At 37.7% G+C, this 20479-nt stretch overlaps 1 protein-coding gene across 1 annotated transcript in view; it reads right to left on the bottom strand.

Annotated features, from left to right (window-relative positions):
* Positions 1-20479, bottom strand: part of MSH3 (mutS homolog 3) — a 187898-nt gene that overhangs the window by 107464 nt on the left and 59955 nt on the right. The window contains exons 10-12 of the mRNA XM_053907239.1: positions 20146-20260; positions 8470-8554; positions 5309-5418 (exon numbers count right to left, since the gene is read on the bottom strand). Coding sequence (XP_053763214.1) covers positions 5309-5418; positions 8470-8554; positions 20146-20260 — 310 coding nt within the window. The remainder of the gene's footprint in view (positions 1-5308; positions 5419-8469; positions 8555-20145; positions 20261-20479) is intronic.

The following is a 20479-nucleotide window of genomic DNA, read 5'->3' on the forward strand; positions in this document are numbered from 1 at the left end:
CCTCTGAAACGCCAACATTGAAATGATACCTAGAAGATGAGAAAATAGCAAAGGATGCTTTGAAGAAGCAGGCAGCAAACTAGAAGGGAAACAAAGATGAGTACAAGTTTCCACTTTAGAAAAAGGAAACAGACCATACAAAGGTCCAGAAATACACCTCAGTGTATTGTAGGAACTGTAAACAGTAGGGAACAGCATCATCAGATATGCACTTTTAAAAGTAATCCATCAGTAGTGCAGAGCAGAAACAGAGAAGGGCAAGGCCAGAGGCATGGAGATGCTCAGTTTCCTCAATAAACAAAAAGCCTTTCATAAAAAGCCTTTCATCTGACTGCCTTTCATAAAAAGTGACTTTACAAAAAGGCAAGATGATATAATACTACCACTTGCCAGAAATCCAGTATCTTCACTGTTGAACAAAATAATCCATCCACTAGAAGGGAAGGAACTGATTTCTCAGATTCTGCCTCATGGAAATCACTGTCTCATTGAAGGAAATGCTTTGTTTCCAATCTGTTTCATTCGGCATTCAAACTGAATGTTTTCTGAGGCAGAGATGTCCTAGATGTGTGAATATGGAGCTGCTGGAAATAATGTGACAAAGTCATCAGCATGTGAGCTACAGAAACGATGACCCCAGATAAGATCTCAAGCAGGGCTGAAAGTAAGAAGAGATCTCAGGAGAGAGCCCTGGGTGACATCAACATTTAAGGTGCAGGCAGAAGAGGTATCCAAAAAGGAAATCCACAACTTGTTTTTGTTTAATATATTCAAATTTACAGTAAGCTACCAAATCTTGAATCCTTCTTTTAAGATGAACAAATCTGCCTTCAAAATTAATATTTTGCCTAAAGCAACATTTTAGAGACTCATCCCATACTTTCCAAAGTTTTCTTTTCCCCTCTCTATCAATATTAACAAACAATGTATGTTTCAAAGTTTTTTGACAAAACCAACAAAGTGCCTATGGTGTATATATAAAAAATTGACAAGATCGTATCAACTCAAAGAAGCAGAAGAAATTCAGAGATCGAACCTCAAAACATGAATTCAACATAATTTAATATTAAAAGGTTTTAGGACTAATGACTTGCCAATGTGACATTCATTTATAAGAAGAAGCCAGAGGGCCACCTGGGTGGCTCAGTTGGTTAAGTGTCCAACTTCGGCTCAAGTCATGATCTCACAGTTCATGGGTTCAAGCCCCACGTCGGGCTCTGTGCTGACAGCTCAGAGCCTGGAGCCTGCTTTGGATTCTGTGTCTCCCTCTCTCTCTCTGCCCATCTTCTGCTTGTGTTTTCTCTCTCTCTCAAAAATAAACATAAAAGGGGAGCCCAGGTGGCTCAGTCCGTTAAGCGTCGGACTTCGGCTCAGGTCATGATCTTGCAGTTTGTGAGTTCAACCCCTGTGTCAGACTCTGTGCTGACAGCTTAGAGCCTGGAGCCTGTTTCAGATTCTGTGTCTCCCCCTCTCTCTGCCCCTCCCATGCTCATGCTCTGTCTCTCCATAATAAATAAACATTTAAATAAATAAATAAATAAATGAACCCCCCCCCCAAAAAGAAGAAGAAGAAGAAGAAGAAGCCAGAGAACTACAATGAAGCATCTTCTTGCCTAAACTTAGAGAACTAATAAAAAGTATAGGTCACAACACATAAGAAAGCATAACCTATTTATAAGAAACAGACTCTTAAATACAGAGAACAAATTGGTGGTTGCCAGAGGAGAGGTGGGAGGGGGGATGGGTGAAAGAGGTGAAGGGAATTAAGAACAGTTTTATCATGAGTACTGAGTAATGTATAGAATTGTTTAATCAGTATATTGTACACCTGAAATCAATATAACACTGTATGTTAATTATACCTGAATAAAAAAATTATAAAAAAATAAAATGGCTTTCAGCTTCTGAAAAAAAAAAAATAAAAGGGGGGGAAGCTAATTTGGTTTCAATAAAGTATAATCCAGTGTCAATAATCTAAGTAGTCTTTGAAACAGTAAGTATAGGATAAAAGTCATGTATACTTTCTAAAAGTCACTAGTAAAATTCTACACTGAAGAGGCCATTTCATTAAAAAAAAAAAAAAAAAAAAAATGGTGATGGGAGTGGAAAATCCTCTAAAACTTAAAAAACAGTTGGTCCTGGATTTATGATCTGTGTGATTGCCCTGGAACTAAAATGGACTGAAAATACGAAGAAGTTCTTGAGGGAGAATTCATGGATAACTGACAAACAATGGGCTCCTGGAGAACTTTGGAAGACCTTCCTTATCTTGCTAAATATGCTTGTCACCAATTTCTTGTTCTATGATCTCGCTATAGAAGAAAATCAGGATCTGAATGAACTTTTAAAAGGCTGCCAACATCCGAGTCAGAATATTAGCCTGGATAATCATACTGATATGATCCGTGATCTGCATGACACCTAAGTCAGTGTAAACAATAATAAATACACAGCTGAACCACTGACTAATCAGCTGACAATTTTCTCTAGGTACTGGGAACAGGATGAAAGGGCAACTAGGATTTAACAAATGATTTTTGAAATTATTTTTAGATTAGAAAGATAAAAGTTTTAAAATTGTGATCTAAAATTAAAAGGAAAAAGTTTTGTGTGTTTGTTATCAACTATGTAAGTGTTAGGCTGGTCTAAAGTTCATACTTGGAAAGCATCAGTGTTCAACACATGGCATATTTTCTTTCATGCTTCCTGGGAAAGTAGACTCCCAAGAGATACATAATTCAGCTCTTAGAGAGCATACGACATGGTCTGCTGAATTTATCTCAAATTAATCCTGGTTATAGAAAACAAATTTAACAACAGAAATAAAAGTTTTAATTTACATGAAAAAAAGTCTGCTACTGACTCTTTCTGCTGAATATTTCAACCAAGCGAAGAAGAATGTAAGAAGTGCTGTGGATGCTCAGGTAGATGTCTTTCCACACTCTCTGCAGAAAGCCATCTGGTCTGCTTTTGCTCCACAAGGTACTCTTACCTCATTTCAGTACTGAACCAAAGTAGATAAGTTGACCTTTGAACAATGTGGGGATTAGGGGCAATGACCCTCCCACAGTCAAAAATCCTAGTACAGCTTTTGGCTCCCCAAAAACTTAACTACTAATAGCCTACTGTTGACCAGAAACCTTGTTAACATAGTTGATTAACATATATTTCATATATGTATCACATTCTGTATTCTCATAATAAAGTAAGCTATAGGAAAGAAAATGCTAAGAAAATCGTTAAGAAAAACACACTGATAGCATGTACTGCATCAGAAAAAATCTGCATATAAGTGGACCTGCACAGTTCAAAGCCGTGCTGTTCAAGGATCAACTTTACTTCCATTCGTGGCATGTTTTCTTTACCCAGGTTCCCTCATCTGCAGGTCTTTATGCTCAAGAAGAAAAATTAAAGTGAAGTGATTTGGTAACCATTATCAACGTGTGTCCTAAAGCTTATCACCAGCACTGATATCTTTACCGAAGACTACTTTCTAAGCTGAACGTAAAATGCAGCCAGTAGTGAGGCGGCTGTGCAGCACATGTATATAAAGGCCCCAGCATAGCGCTTGTCATGTAATAAAGAGCTCAAATGTGGTAGTTAGGGTTACTGTCTCATTGTATTCCTTACCTCAACCCTGTGAGGAGGGAGTTTACCATTTCAAAGGTGAGAATATGGCATGGGGAGGTGGGCACCTGGGACATGACGTGGGACCCAAGGACTTCCTAGACTGACTCACTCAGTTGACAGAGCTGATACACAGCAGTTCTAACACCTCACCACACTCGTTCTGGTCTATTTATTCAGGAAGCTGTTCAGAATGGTTAAGAGCCTGCTCGGCTCTGGAGTCAATGCTCTTTTAAAATCTGGGCCCTACCAGCTATGAATCATTGAACAAGTTACTGAAGCTCTGAATTTGTTTACTCAGCTCAAGGACCTACCTCAGAAGATGATTTTGAGTACTAAATAGTGGTACATAGTAAAAGTGAAATAAATAACAGCATTCATTCATTCAATAAACATTACTGAATGTTAGTTCCTACTAAGCTCCTACTTAGCTCCTACTAAGTGACAGACACTGTTCTAGGTCAGAGTCCCCAAATTTATCTGCATATCGAAATCACCTGGGAAACTTTCAAACCCTCCAACTCCCAGGCCACAATGGAGACCAATTAAATCACAATTTGTGGGGGTCTGGACACAGACATCAGTATCTGTGAAGCTTCCCAAGTGACCGCAAGGTGCAGACAAGCTTGGAAACAGCTGTGTTTTAAGCATCAGATTCAGCGACCTTCCTTGAAGGGGCTCCTAGTTTACTCATTTACTTTCCCAAATATGTCACACCTGGCTCCTCTTTCAGATTCCCTACTGTTCCTGCGTTAGCTCAGGTCCCTCAGAACCTTCCTGTGAACTTGCCAATTTACCTCACCACAAGTTTGTTCCCTCCCCCACTTAAAATCTGTAAGTGCTGTTGATAGAAACATAAAGGAAATTGAATTACTGTATTAGGAATACATTGATTAATATACTTTTTAACATGAAAGACTGCTAAGGACAAAACAAGCCCAGATCTGATCCTATCATCCCATGCTCAGAATCACTGGATTAACTTCCCCTGGCTACCAACTCCATCTAGCCTTCAAAGCCTTCTATGAAAGGCAGTGCCCCATCTCTTCAGCCCCGTCCTCCCAACTCTCTTATACTACTGATGACCCATATTAACTGGGTAACCCACTTTCCTTTGACTCGCCCTGTAAGCAGACTCATTCTTGGGACAAGGAACAGATCCTCACAATATTAGACAGCATATGGCCAGATACAAAATAAAATCTTCCCCAATTTAAAATTCTGTTCTTTTTTTTTTTAACATTTGTTTATGACTGAGAGACAGAGAGAGACAGAGCATGAGCAGGGGAGGGGCAGAGAGAGGGGGGAGACACAGAATCTGAAGCAGGCTCCAGGCTCTGAGCTGTCAACGTAGAGCCTGAAGCAGGACTCATTCTCACAAACTGTGAGGTCAGGACCTGAACCCAAGTCGGACGCTTAACCAACTGAGCCACGCAGGTTCTCCTGTTCTTTTTTTTTTAAGTTTATTTATTTTTTTTAGTAATCTCTACATCCAACATAGGGTTTGAACTCATGACCCTGAGATCAAGCATCACATGCTCCTCTGACTGAGCCAGCCAGGCACCCCTAAAATTCTGTTCTTTAAGCCATGGTAACTTTGGTTTTAAGGAAGCTAAGACACACTTAATTTCACAACTTTATACAATTTCAGATTAAACACACAAAAAAGAATTCCCTTTACCTTAGTTTAAGGAGTGGCTGGGTCACCCACTTCTTTAACTTCCGTTTCCCAAATGAGGTTTTAGTATGGTCTAAAACCCAAAGTAAACTTCCTTTGGTTTTCATGTCAGTCTAAGAAAGACCAGAAGAAAAGTTTTATTAACTAGACATTGTATTTATACCCAAACTGCTAATTGTTCATGTGCCTTAATTATTCCATATACCCCAATTTTAATTTTTTTTTAAGATTTATTCGTTTCGGATAGACAGAGCATGAGTGGGGGAGGGGCAGAGAGAGAGGGAGACACGGAGTCCGAAGCAGGGTCCAGGCTCTGAGCTTCTAGCACAGAGCCCAACGCAGGGCTCAACTCACGAACCATGAGATCATGACCTGAGCCCAAGTCGGATGCTTAACCAACTGAGCCACCCAGGCATCCTTCCATATACCTCAATTTTAAATGTTACACATGCCTATCATAAAGTGCAGCTCATAACAGGTGTTTAATGTTTGACGAATGCATGTACATATGAACACACATGCACTATATAAAGTATTGATATCTTCACAAAAAGGGACAGTCTGTGTAGTTTTGTTAACTAAAAATATTCAGAAATATTCTTTTTAATGATTATGTTTGATAGAAAGAGGTGGGGGAGGGGCAGAGAGAGAGGGGGACAGAGGATCTGAGGCAGGCTCAGGGAGCCCAAAGTGGGCACAAACTCACAAACCATGAGATCATGACCTGAGCCAAAGTTAGACACTTAACCTGTTGACTGAGCCACCCAGGCGCCACCCCTCTCCCTTTTTTAATGTAGAAATCTTCTAAAATACAGGCTTGTCCTAAGCTTCTTAAAAATACATACTTTTCTCCCTTGGCAAGTACAGTGAAAATAATTTAATTTCCTTCAGCAATTCAGTATCTTCCACCACCTCAGAGTTCTCATTCTAAGGACTGATGCTCTCATGAAAACACCGAACAAGCAGAAGGTACTGGAGATCGAAGTGAAAATGCACTGCACTCTAGGAATTCGCCCTGGAAGGATTTTATTTTAGTCTGCTCTATTAAATCCTTAGTAAAAAATTATCTATCTATGCTTTGCTACTTGAAAGTTGAACCACTAAAAAAACAATTTACAATTAACTAGAGATGATAGTTAATTTTAACCAAGGTTACATGGTATTTCAAAAAGTCTATTAACAGTAGACTCATTTGGAAGATTGCAGTTTTCACCTAAGTTTTTTGTAACTTTTTCCTTTTCCTTCAAATCATCAAGCAGGTACTTACAGAATACCTCTTATGTACTCAGTTGTATGGCCAGCAAAGGTGTATTAAGATACAGTCCCTCCCTTAGGGTACTTCTTTCCAAGTACAGGAGAAATGACTCATAATTAACACATGATGGCACCTGGCAGAAATTAACTATGAAAGGGATGACAAAAGCGGCCAGGCCTTAGGAGTTTAAAACAAAGCACACACGAAAGCCATAGGTCACAGAAGGCCTGCCTGAGAATGAGTTGGACAGACAGAGCTGACTAACCAGGGCAATCCACATCAACAACAGCACCATTCCTTCTGAAACAACAGCCCCAATGGCCTGAGTACAGTAAAGGGTCCCAGGAAGAGGAAAGTGGACAAGAATAACTTTCCAAGTATTTATTGCATCACTGAAGAACCCTCTCAGACAAGAAAGGGAGGGGTGGGAGAGAAACAGCTCTATTACTCGTTTGCTCTCCCTGATACCCAGCCCCCTCCTCATTACCCGCCTCATTACCTCCATGGTAACAGAGGCCAAAGTCAAGTGCAAAGACAAGCCAAAGATGTGAATTCTTAGCCTCTGTTTCTATAATGGCCCAAGTCCTGACAAGGGTACCTTAATGGTAAGTGATTTTTCCCTTAGGAATTTAATTTCAGAACTGACTCCACAGCAGTAGAATTTGAACAGGAAGGATGTGGCAGAATAAAGAAAGTTTGGAATGCCAGGGCTGGAACAAAGTATTCAGCTGAATATTCTGACTCTGAGCTCTTCTTCATCCAAGAAATGTCCTTTTCTTCCTTCTGCTCATTTGCTATCATGAGAATGTATACAGAGTAGATGAAAAAAATTTGCAGGAATAATTCTCAATTTCTGGATAATGTAATGACAAGAAACAAATGTTACAGTATGAAAGTAAGACTGACTAGTATACAAGGATACCTTAGAAGATGAAGAAACTAAACAAGAGAAACTAGTTAGTAATACATAAATCTAGGAGTCAGGAGAATAAATTCAGCATTTACTTTAATTCACAATAGTAAGAAACATTTCTAATGTTTATTTATTTATTTTGAGAGAGAGAGACAGCAGAGGAGGGGCAGGAGAGAGAGGGAGAGAGAGAATCCCCAGCAGGTTCTGTGCTGTCAGCTCAGAACCCAACTTGGGGCTCGAACTAATGAACCATGAGATCATAACCTGAGCCGATATCAAGAGTTGAGTGCTCAACCAACAGAGCCACCCAGGTGCCCCAGTAATAAATATTTCTGAAGAGCTTTAAACCATTTAACTCAGATGATTCAGCTTTGCAACTACTTATCAAATGATTTGGAATTGCTTTTTATTTCTGTGATTTTATATTAACATTATATAATATCTTATTTCTAAGTTGTAATTCAATAAATTAAAATAATCAATTTAATGTCTCCATTATCTTCATAATTCATCAATAAAGGGCAAATAAATGATGACAGAAGCTTGTGAAATGAAATTTATGCATCTTACAATCTAAGTGAATGTCACAGTAACTTGTTTCAAATGCTGAATAAGACAAAACATTTCAATGAAAAGTTAAGGTATACAGAAAAGATATAATCAAGGAGACAAAATATCCACTTTATATTAATTTCCAAAGATGATGTCTTTCCAAAGAAATGTATGATACAGAAATTATCAGGATGGGCATGTCACTTCAATAAGTAAAAAAGAAGTTCTATAGCTCTCAAAGTAACCCCTAGGGAAATAGTTCATATATCTGATTCTCAAAAAAAATGGATGCTGCAGTTATCAACTACTAAAGAGTACAGGCAGAGTAATCAGTTGAACACAATATTCTTGTTCTCACCTGCACTCTTAAGAACAGACTGCTACTTTATTCCAAGTTTTTTTTCAAAGGGGTTTTGAATCAGTTACCCTCTATGTTTACCTGACCTGATTTTGTAGGATTTCAAGATTCCTTAATGTTGTTCCATTAACTGTCATGAATTCCATTTCACCAGACAACTGCTTAAAATTCCTGTAAAAGAATGAAACATGAGCCATGATATAAGTGCATAAAGGAGTTTGAAAAACTAATTTAGGCACTAAAGATAATTCCAATACCATTATGACAAAAATGAGCTCTTTGACAGAAAATCAAACCAAAAGCAGCAAACGAGTATTCTTTGGGATATTGTCTTTCATTGATGCTGGTGCCATTAAACAGACTGATGCAAAAGGATAGTTGTCTCACACCATAAACAAGCACAGGGAAATAAATGGTACTAACATCTCTTTTTTACATTTCCAGGAATAAAACCAAACACAGTCTTTTATCATCAGCAGAGCATGTGGTGGTATCTTTAGGAAAAGCTATGAAATTAGTTAGAAAAATATGTGAAAGTATTTAAAAACATCTCTTATTCTTTAGCATGAGGTCATCTTGATGAACCCTTTAACAGCTTTTAATCAACATTCTGATAGGTGCAACAAATGTTATATACTCTGTAATTAACAACACAAATTAATAGGACTAATGTTTTAGTGGAGTATAAAACCAAGTGGCAAAAATTACTTCCTTAAGCTCAAAGAATTAACATTTTCCTTATGTCCGTACAACTATCCCAAATGAGCTTAAAGTTCAATTAACTTGCAAACAGACTTGAGTATTGAGTTGTGATGATTTTTTTAATGTTTATTTATTAATTTTGAGACAGTGTGCACAAACAGGGGAGGGGCAGAAGAGGAAGAGAAGATAATCCCAAGCAGGCTCTGCACTCAACATGGAGCCCGACATGTGGCTCAATCTCATGAACTGTGAGATCATGACCTGAGACAAAATCAAGAGCTGGATGCTTAACCAACTGAGCCACCCAGGCGCCCTGAGCTGTGATGATTAACAAGTGTATGCACAATTCCAATTTTGTTCTTAGCAGTCTTTCATGTTAAAAAGTATATTAATCAATGCATTCCTAATACAGTAATTCAATTCCCTTATGTTTCTATCAACAGCACTTACAGATTTTACAGCTTATTCTTTTTTTTCAATATATGAAATTTATTGTCAAATTGGTTTCCATACAACACCCAGTGCTCATCCCAAAAGGTGCCCTCCTCAATACCCATCACCCACTCTACCCTCCCTCCCCCCCCCATCAACCCTCAGTTTGTTTTCAGTTTTTAAGAGTCTCTTATGCTTTGGCTCTCTCCCACTCTGATCTCTTTTTTTTTTTTTTCCTTCCCCTCCCCCATGGGTTTCTGTTAAGTTTCTCAGGATCCACATAAGAGTGAAAACACAGGGTATCTTTCTTTCTCTGTATGGCTTATTTCACTTAGCAGAACACTCTCCAGTTCCATCCACGTTGCTACAAAGGGCCATATTTCATTCTTTCTCATTGCCACGTAGTACTCCATTGTGTATATAAACCACAATTTCTTTATCCATTCATCAGTTGATGGACATTTAGGCTCTTTCCATATTTTGGCTATTGTTGAGAGTGCCGCTATAAACATTGGGGTACAAGTGCCCCTATGCATCAGTACTCCATTTTACAGCTTATTCTTAAAGGCAAGAAAAAATGGCAAGTCACTGAACTATTTGGAGGAAAAGCATGAGTGTTTGCATTATAAACCTACTGTACCTCTCATGGCTGTGATAAGATTTAAATACAACCCAGGTTCCTAAGCCAGTTATGGAAAGAAGGTTCCATCCAGGAGTCTAGAACCTAAAATCAGAGCCTGTGCTCAGAGAGATGCCTTCACTTGTAGATGACTCTCCCAACTAAAGCTCCAGAGCTCTGAAAAGGAAATACCTTACTGCTTATTAGGAATACTGCCTAGTAAGAACTGTCCTTTAGCAGCATGATTTCTCTGACAGGTTTGACATACCTTCTGCGAAAACCTGTTAATGATTTTTAGAAGGAAGAAACTCTAACACTGATTGACAGCAAGTGTGTGTAGCTCTTTCACTCCTTCTTAGAGCACTTAACTTAATTTGCTTTGTATTACAGCAATTACATGTTCTTCTGCTACCCTCATTAATAGATCTAAGTTCCTTGAAGGCAAGAGTTATTTATGTCATACATTTTGCAGCACCTGCTGAGCCTAGCAGAACACAGATGTTCAACAAATGTCTGCCATTTTCTTATGGGAAAACCAGTTTGGCTTGGTTGGTTGGTTTCCTTTGAATAAAGCTCACAAAGGTCCATAAAACACCCAGGGACAATAATAGGCAGTGATTTACTGGGTAGCTGACAGGTGTTCACACACCTCCATGGTCAAAGATCCAAGTTGGAAGAGTTGATAGCCTGAACTTGAGTTAATATCTAGCCAGTTCCCATGTGTTTGGACAGAAGTCATTTCCTTCCCCTGTTCCTGACAAGTTGATTAACTAGAAGTGATTAACACTTGAGTACCTTCATCAAATACAGACTCTACAGGGATGCTCATCTGGTTTGAAAGACTAATCAAGAACCCATAATCCAACAGCCTTTTCTAAAACATCTCAGCTAGCTGTCTTCATCGCCCATGAACACCAGAGCTGTAAGATAAATAAGTGACATTTAAGATCTGTGGACTGTCCAGAAACACTGCTCAGCTAGCTTCACCCTCAACAAGAACTAGTAAACTCAACAGTCCATACCCTGAAGAATGAAGTCTTAGGTTTAGGATTCTGAAAGAATCCCTATGCCACCAATTAGTTGAGAGTTTTGTCACCTAACTCCAACTAAAAGTGAAATCCTACTCCTACTATGCCTCCAATGAACCTCTGAAGCAAGGCACTGTCAGAACCTTTTAAAAAAAGAAAAAAAAAGAATTTCACGGAGCTCACAGAGGAGTTTACAGGGCTTAAAAAAATTTTTTTTTTTAATGTTTACTGATTTATTTTGAGGGAGAGAGACAGTAAGCAGGGGAGGGGCAGAGAGAGTGGGAGAGAGAGAATCCCAAGCAGGCTCCATGCTCAGCATGGAGCCTAACGTGGGGCCCAATCTTCCCGAACCATGAGATCATGACCTGAGGTGAAACCAAGAGTCAGACGCTTAACTGACTGAGCCACCCAGGCGCCAATACAGGACTGCTTTTGTGCCCTATTGCTAAAAAGTATCTATATGCATGAGAGAATTGGGTTTGGACTAACACACAGCCTAGTACAAAGAGCACTGGGGGAGGAGGCTTAGAGTCCTCACCTATATTTTTACTGGATATAATTACTGGATACTCATAATACCAAAATGAACCCAATAAACTGAACAACTAAAGCAACTTAATTTAGCTCACAAAACCAGACCTTTAGAGAAACAGTATATGTTCTTTTATTAATTGGCAGTATTAATGAGTTGTGCATACAGTTTTTTGTTTTGCTTTAGTTTTTTCCCCTTATTGAACAAGTCCCCTAAATTTCAAAGTAGACACAGTGAGAAGCAAGGAGTTTATTTGAAACTCACGTCTGTATTTATTCTAATAAAAGATATCAACCACTGGGCAATATTAAATTGGAATGATTCCTATGAAACAGTAATTATTAAGCAACATAAAAACCTAATAGGCTTTTGGGTTTCCCATATGTTTGTTTGATAATGTATTTTGGAGGTGGGGCTCTTCTTTCCAAATACAAAAGAAATTTCCTCCTGTCAGTGCCTATTTCCACTAGAATTATATATATTTTTGAACTCAGGGTTTTATCTACCAGCATCCTTAGGAATTCAACATCGATCATCGATATGATCATCGATATGAAATAAACAAGCAATTCTAAATTATTTATCCTTTTGGAAAAAGTCAAATTTTATGTGCTTTGAAATGAACCCCATCAACACTGTCTGGCTAGAATTCATGTTGTGTGAACCTGGATAAAAATCCAGGTAAGTAACATGGGAAAATACTTCATTAATATTTCAGACAAAAAAACAAAGGATGCTTCTTTCCCCCTGAAGTTTTATAATGGGAGGAAAATGTCCTTGCTGAAAATTTGCCAGAGTAATTTAAGATTCTGTGTCACCCCTACCCCAGTTTTTTTAAAAAATGAAAACCAATCTTTTTGATTTAGAGGAAGTTAAAGGTACACATATTATCTCAAAGCCCAATTCCTTACAAAGATCCTATTCAAATATAATTTGAAACTTGAAACAAACAAAAACAATCAACCCCTACCATTACCTATAAAATGGCGGAATAGTGGAAAATAGTTCTCTATGTATAGTTTTCATAGTTCATACATTCACCATGTGTCTAATCTTTTCATTAACTTATTTATTATAAAACTTCAGTTTTATTGTAGAATCACTTCAAGTTGATTTGTAATTAACAAAATGAGTATCTTTACATTCCTAAAAGATGCCAAGTACATTAGAGAGGAAAATAATAAGAAAGGTATATAAAAGGGCCCAAGTGATTCTTTAGGATAATACACAGGACACTGAATATAGCCATATTCACAGCTATTAATAATAACAGTGAAAGGACACAAAGCAAAATTTAAACAAGTTAAAGACACATAAGACAAAGTCTGGAGGAAACTAAGGGCAAGCTTCCAAAAGTCTTCTCCTGGTGGAGTCATACAGGATGTGTTTAATTTCCCCAGCACTGAGTTATGATGATATGTGTGAAATGGCCACCAGAGAAGCACATTAGAGACTCAGCACCTGGGGTTTACACTGGAAGCTGGTCACATAAGCATCTTTTCCCTTACATGTACCAAAATTCCAGCTCCCAGAAACAAGCAAGTAGTTAGCATAAACCAGGTTCTTTTCACAGTTTAGGGAGAGTGAGCCATTCATATCAGAGAACGCTGGAAAATTTCCCAGATGCCAGTTAAGGGTCAAGCTCGCAAGTAGGTCTTTCCAAGTTGTCTCATCAGGTCTGCTATGTTAACCATTATGTGCACATCTCTCTTTTCAAGTTCTAATTCTCTTCAAGTATATGTGTTATGTTTATACACTTTAGTGTTCCTTCTAGTTTACTCTTCACTCCTAAATTGATCTTATTCTTTAATACACAGATCATTCTTAAACCCTATCATCTCATTTCAAAGCTTTCCTATTTCTCATTTGTTCTTTCACATCTAGTATCATTTTCTTATCTAGTATCTAGTATCATTGTATTTTGAAGTAGCAGGTTATAGTTTTTATTTCATTTGTGGGCATCTTTCTGGCACACATTCATTTTCTGTAAGGATGCTATGTGGCTCTTTATTCTGTTTCTTCTTATAAACATTTTGTTTAAGATTTGAATTCGGTTCTTTTTCTATTTTTAATTTTTAAGTTGGTTGTCTTTTTAATGTTTGTTTATTTTTGAGAGAGTCCAAGCACGAGTGGGGGAGGGACAGAGAGAGAGGGAGACACAGAATCTGAAGCAGGCTCCAGGCTCTCAGCTGTCAGTGCAGAGCCCAACAAGGGGTTCGAACTCATGAACTGTGAGATCATGACCTGAGCCGAAATCGGACACTTAACTGATTGAGGCACCCAGCACGCCACTATTTTTATTTTTTAAGTGAAATCATTTTTCTGGAAGTTTTAGAACAGAGGAATCGTTTAGGATAGCTGTGCAATTTCACACATCTCCCTCTTCTGTCGTTAATGTGTGATGTTCAATAATGGCACTTGACTTTTGCTTTCATTCAAAAAGATTAAATGCGTGAGAATTATCCTTTAACTTTAAACAATTAAAAAACTGGACAATTTTATAGTTTTAAAAGACTGTTTTCAGCTATTAGACATCAGACAGCACAGAACCGTGATCCCAGAGACGAGAAAAACAAATGAGGTAAACATTATGAGTGACTTTTTGCAGAGAACAAGAGAACTAGAATTTGTAAGACAGAAAGCCAGAGATGATAGAGATGCACACAGAAAGAGCTCCTAAGATCTGCAAAAGGGTCCGCTCAGGTCTCTGCCCAAGTACTCATCCTTAAATGTGTGGGGGGACCTCCATGAGGTCAAGGAAAGAACCACAAGAAAACACTAGGTCAAACATTGACCAGGGTTTACACAGGGCTTACAATAGTTTGCTCTCTGACCAACTAGGGTGGAAATACCTCAAAATACCTGAGGCACTGGGTGGAAGCCTCACAAGAGTACTGCTTTAGGAGTGGGAATAAAATAGACACAGACAAGGATTTCCCAATTTTGGTACTAATAACATTAAATATATATGTGTATATGTGTTACACTGAGATATAATTCACATACCACACCATTTATTTGGAGTATGCAATTCAATGGTTTTTAAGTATATTAACAGTTAGATTGCGCAACCATCATCATTATGTAATTTCATAATGCATTTGTTAAATGCATTAAGTATTTTATTCTTTTTTTATGCTATTATAAATGAAATTATTTCATTTTTAGATTCTTCATTGCAATTATACAGGTATACAGTTATACAGGTATACAGTTAATTTTGGTATATTGATCTCATATCCTGCAACCTCATGAACTCATTTTATACGCTTTAATATTTTTTGTGGATTCTTTAGGATTTCTATACAGAATTTCATGTTAACTGCAATAGCAGACAGTTTTACTTCTTCCTGTACAATTTGGATGCCTTTTATTTCATTTTCTTGTCTAATTGCCATGGCTACACTTTCTAGGACAATACTCAGTAAAAGTGAGAAAACACTGCCTCTTCCTATTCCTGTTCTTGGGGCGGGGTGGGGGTTAGCATTCATTCTTTCTCCCATTAAGTATGATATGAGGTTCTGAGCTTTTCATTCACCTTGAGGAAGTTCCTTTCTAGTTCTAGTTTGTTGGATGTTTCTATTCATGAAGGGGAGTTTTAATTGTCTGTTGAGATGATCCTGTACTTTTTATCTCTTATTATACTGACACGGTACAGAACGTTAATTTTCCATTTGTTAGACCAAACCTGTGGTCCTAGAATAAATCCCATAGTCATGATGTATAATCCTTTATTTTGCTGGATTCCATTTGCTTGTATTTTTTTGAAGATTTTCATGTCCATATTCATGTTGGTCTATAGTTTCTTCTTTTATGGTATCTTTATCTGGTTTTTGGACTAGTGAATTTAGGGCTAAATAAGTATTTTCTACAGAGAATATCCTGTCCATTTTAGGATATTCAGCCACATCTCTGGCCTCTACCCATTAAAGGTCATTAAAATAATTGTAAAATTCATTTTCACTAGTAAAAGTAAACACTCTACATTACCATTCTGTTATAAGAAGTTTTCTAAGAAAAAGCTGTTACAGTTCACCTGGGGTGGATTTTCTCATTCTTTCCTAAATTTCCAAAAACCATGTGAAGTTCTGACCATACCAATATTAATAAAAGTCATCTGAAAAGACAAAAGCACTCATTTCCAACATTAACAAAATGCCAATTCCTTTACAATTTCATCAATTTGGGAATCCAACATGGGAGTCTGTCATAATGACTAATATCCCTCATATTCTATTTATTCTATTATACTATTTTGCTCTGGACAAAGCTATTTAAACTCTCAAAACAAACTGGAACCTCAAGAAAAATTTTTTTTAATCTTTTTAATGTTTCTTTATTTTTGAGAGAGAGAGACACAGTGTGAGTTGGGGAGGGGTGGAGAGAGAGGGAGACACAGAATCCGAAGCAGGCTCCGCTCTTTAAGCTGTCAACACAGAGCCCAATGTGGGCTCAAACTCACAAACCGCAACATCATGACCTAAGCCGAAGCCGGACACCCAACCGACTGAGCCACCCAGCCACCCTGGGAACCTCCAAATTTAACCTATCTAATAAAACCTCACTTAATCCAATTTTAAGAATACCTAAAATGACATATTTTCTCTAATATCCTAAATTTCTATTGTAAAGGCACAAAACAAATGCATATCAAGATTTTTATGAAATATGCCAGTTTTTATGAAAGCATTTGCAATACAAGGAAAATAAAAACTTCCCCATTAACACAGCACTTGAAGTAAATATAATAGTATCTTATGCTGCTGAACTGTTTTTTAAATTTTTTGTAAATGTTTATTTAATTTTGAAAGAGAATGAGAGTGTGAGTGAGGGAGGGACAGAAAGAGGTAGACACAGAATCCGAAGCAGGCTCCAGGTTCTGAGCTGTCAGCACAGAGCCCAACCCGGGTCTCGAACCCATGAACTGTGGGATCATGACCTGACCTGGGATCGGACGCTTAACTGACTGAGCCACCCAGGCGACCCCATTATGCTGCTGAACTTTTAAAGTAATATAACTGAATTCTCAATACACAAGAACATTCATGTTTTCCAAAGTAATTACCTTGAGAGGTTACATTCTTTTTCCAAAATGTAAGTGTGGAATCACTCTTCTGTAATTATCTTCAAAGTTCAATCACATGCCATCTATGTAACATCATCATTCATATTTCACATTTAAGCAAAACAATAGTACCAGTTTGCCAATGACATTTTGGCAATTTCCAATCAAAACCACACTCACAGGATGAGTTCCTTCCTTCTTTCTTTTTCTTCCATTAATCCTGTATTTACTGATTGCCTGGTTGGTGCTGGGCATATTCTGAGTGATAGAAATTTATACCATATGAGGGCTTAACATTGTGGATCTCCATTTTTCTTGTTTTTGGCTCTATGGCATTGAGAGGAGGGGATCACCCAACTACCAGATTAGACACATACTAAGTCATCAGCAGATTCAGTTTCCTGACCAAGGCCCAACACCACCACCAAATACAAAATGAGAAGAATTCAGCTTCATGTAATTTATCAAGTTAGATGATTTAAAAATAAACTAATTTAACTTCAATATAAATAAACACGTTTTACTATTTAGTATTATTCTTACTTTGACTTAAAACTAAAGAGGACACGATAATGTTTTTAGACCCAAATATATCTACTTCTAAATACATCAGAGCCTGACTTAATTTAATTTAATTTAATTTAATTTAATTTTAAAAAGGCACAGAGGGGTGCCCGGGTGGCTCAGTTGGTTAAGTGTCCGACTCCAGCTCAGGTCATGATCCCATGGTTCGTGGGTTTGAGCCCCGGGTCCGGCTCTGTGCTGACAGCACAGAGCCTGGAGCCCGCTTCAGATTCTGTGTCTCCCCCTCTTGCCCTTCCCTTGCTCATGATCTGTCTCTCTCTGTCTCAAAAATAAATAAAAACATTAAAAAAAATTTTTTTTTATAAATAAATAAATAGAAAGGCAGGGAGGTGGTGGCTGGGTGGCTCAGTCGGTTTAGCGTCCCACTTTGGCTCAGGTCATGATCTCACGGTTCTTGAGTTCGAGCCCTGAGTTGGACTCTGTGCTGACAGCCGAGAGCCTGGAGCCTGCTTCAGATTCTGTGTCTCCCTCTCTCTCTGCCCCTCCCTTGTTCATGCTCTGTCTCTCTCTCTCTCTCAAAAATAAATAATAAACATTAAAAAAAATTGTTTTTAAAGTCAGTTTCTTTATTCCAAAATTAATACTTCATTGCTTGGTGATATAGGAATAGAAACAAGTCTTAGGGGCGCCTGGGTGGCGCAGTCGGTTAGGCGTCCGACTTCAGCCAGGTCACGATCTCGCGGTCTGTGAGTTCGAGCCCCGCGTCAGGCTCTGGGCTGATGGCTCGGAGCCTGGAGCCTGTTTCCGATTCTGTGTCTCCCTCTCTCTCTGCCCCTCCCCCGTTCATGCTCTGTCTCTCTCTGTCCCAAAAATAAATAAAAAACGTTGAAAAAAAAAAAAAAAAAAAAAAGAAACAAGTCTTAATGGGCAAGTTATCAGTCACTAATTCTACCTCATTTAGAGGGGCTCTCTATCTTGAGGAAGTCAAACGGTAGGTAGTTTGCCATCTTTTCATTATAGGGATCCAGCACAGTCAACCGTATGGATCAATCTCTGCCATAATCCTATCACTGGAGCTTAATGTGGAACCCAATGAGGTGTTAATACCAGGCTCATACTCTTTAACAAAACAGTTCAGCCATAGTAAAAGATATACAGATTAATAATACAGTACTCAGGTTAAAAAATAAAACACCAATTAGAACTCCCCTGTGCCATTTCCCCCACCAACCTTTATTGCTTCCCCTCCTTCCCCAATAGAAGAAGAAATCACTCTTCTGAATTTGTTGTTCATCACTTCCATGTATGTCTTTGTACCTTCCCTATATACCTGTGTATACTTTTTAATTTTTTTTTTTTTTTGAGAGAATATGAGTGCGTGCACAAGCAGAGGAGGAGCAGAGAGACATGGAGAGAGAGAATCCCAAGCAGGAAGCCTGATGTGCAGCTCGATCTCACAAATGGTGAGATCGTGATCTGAGCTGAAATCAAGTCAGATGCTTAACCGACTGAGCCACGCAGGCACCCCCATACACATGCATGTATTCTTAACTAATATTCCTAAGCACTACTTCAGTTCTGACTTTTTTTACATGTTTCTAACTTCATATAATAGTATGTACTATATGTCCTTCAGCAATTTGATTTTTGGCTCAATATAATGGTAACACAATTTTTTGAATACTGGTATGTGTAACTCCAGTCCATTTATTTTCATTGCTGTGTAACACCACACTGCATGAATATAACATAATAAATCCACTCTCCTGTTGATGGACATTTAGACTGATTTTAAAAAGGACAAAACGCTTTCAGAGAAATGATATTCTGTTCTATCCTAAATACTACATAGAACACACACCAAAAAAGACATTACAAAAAGATTCCCAAGGGACATGCCTTTCTCCCATCCTCCCCAACAACCAAATCAGGACGACCTCTTTGTACCCCACTTCATACTCGGCCATTTTATTGAGGTAGCTCCTATTTCCCCACCCACCTCTGCAGAACAGGAAGAAGCTTACTTATCAAGGTCAAAATGATAAAGGGTAATTCTTCACAAAGCCAAAAACAAGGGGCTGCTGAAAGTGAAATACAGAAAGGCAAGAAAATGATCCCACTACCTTTTTTTATTCCACTGGTTTTTAGACTATTATCTTCCTAGCATGTCAACTGCCAGTTTTTAAATCTCTGAACTCTACAAAGTTAATCACTCTTTTAAAAAGCTATGTTAGTATCTATCCTCTTTATCTCCAACTTTATGATCTATGGAGAACTGAAACTAAGAATAAGAAAGGCAGTGAAGTTTTATGAATGTTTTTTAATACCACTTCTTAATTGTACTTAATACTACTTACCAATTAACTGTGCTTTAGAATTCAGTATATTAAAAAGCTACATGAATACAAATTGACAAAATTCTTATGGATATTTTTATATTAATTAATATGTTTCACCAATAGTACCCATATAGGTCATCCTTGCCCCTAAACAGAATATTCTATCAATAGTAGCTGAACTTCTCTGAGTACCATACTTACCAAATTCAATTTAAGAAATACTTTTATACACTGAAATACGGAGAGACTGAATCACACTCTAAAGCTGGACGTATTATGGTTTAATGACGACATACAGTAGAAAACAGACGATGACTTTTTGTCAGTCAATAATCAAAGAAAAGTCAATAATGTAAAACTTCCCAGATGCTCTTACTTCCAAATGAATCCACATGAACTTCAAGCCAAAAGAATTTTAAAAAGGAATTTTTCTTAAAGAAAATGTTTTTAATAAAACTCTACCCCCTTTGTTTTTTTGTTTTGTTTTGTTTTGTTTTGTTTTGTTTTAAAAATTACTTACTTGGGTTTGGAAAGCACCTTTTCCAAGTTAAATTCTTTGAGGTATCTTATTATAGCAGCCAAAGAGCAAATCACAGTCTTCTCCAAGTTAATGATGCCAGAAAAACTTTGAGAACCTAAAAAAAAAACAGAATATAGACTTTCATTAAAATTATTGTTCACCATTGTTAGAAATAAACTTTAAGTTAAGTGAAATTCAGCTTATGGTTATTGAAATGATAATTTACACAATACTTCCTAAAACTGCCCTTTGGAAAAATGTTAGAAGATTACAAATACCTAGGTCATGGAAAAACAGGCATTTTGATAGTGAAATAAGCCTTTTCTGGAGAGCA

This window comes from Panthera pardus, unplaced genomic scaffold (genome assembly GCF_024362965.1).
Source record: "Panthera pardus isolate Hobbes unplaced genomic scaffold, ASM2436296v1 HiC_scaffold_2, whole genome shotgun sequence".
In the NCBI taxonomy this organism is placed as follows: domain Eukaryota; kingdom Metazoa; phylum Chordata; class Mammalia; order Carnivora; family Felidae; genus Panthera; species Panthera pardus.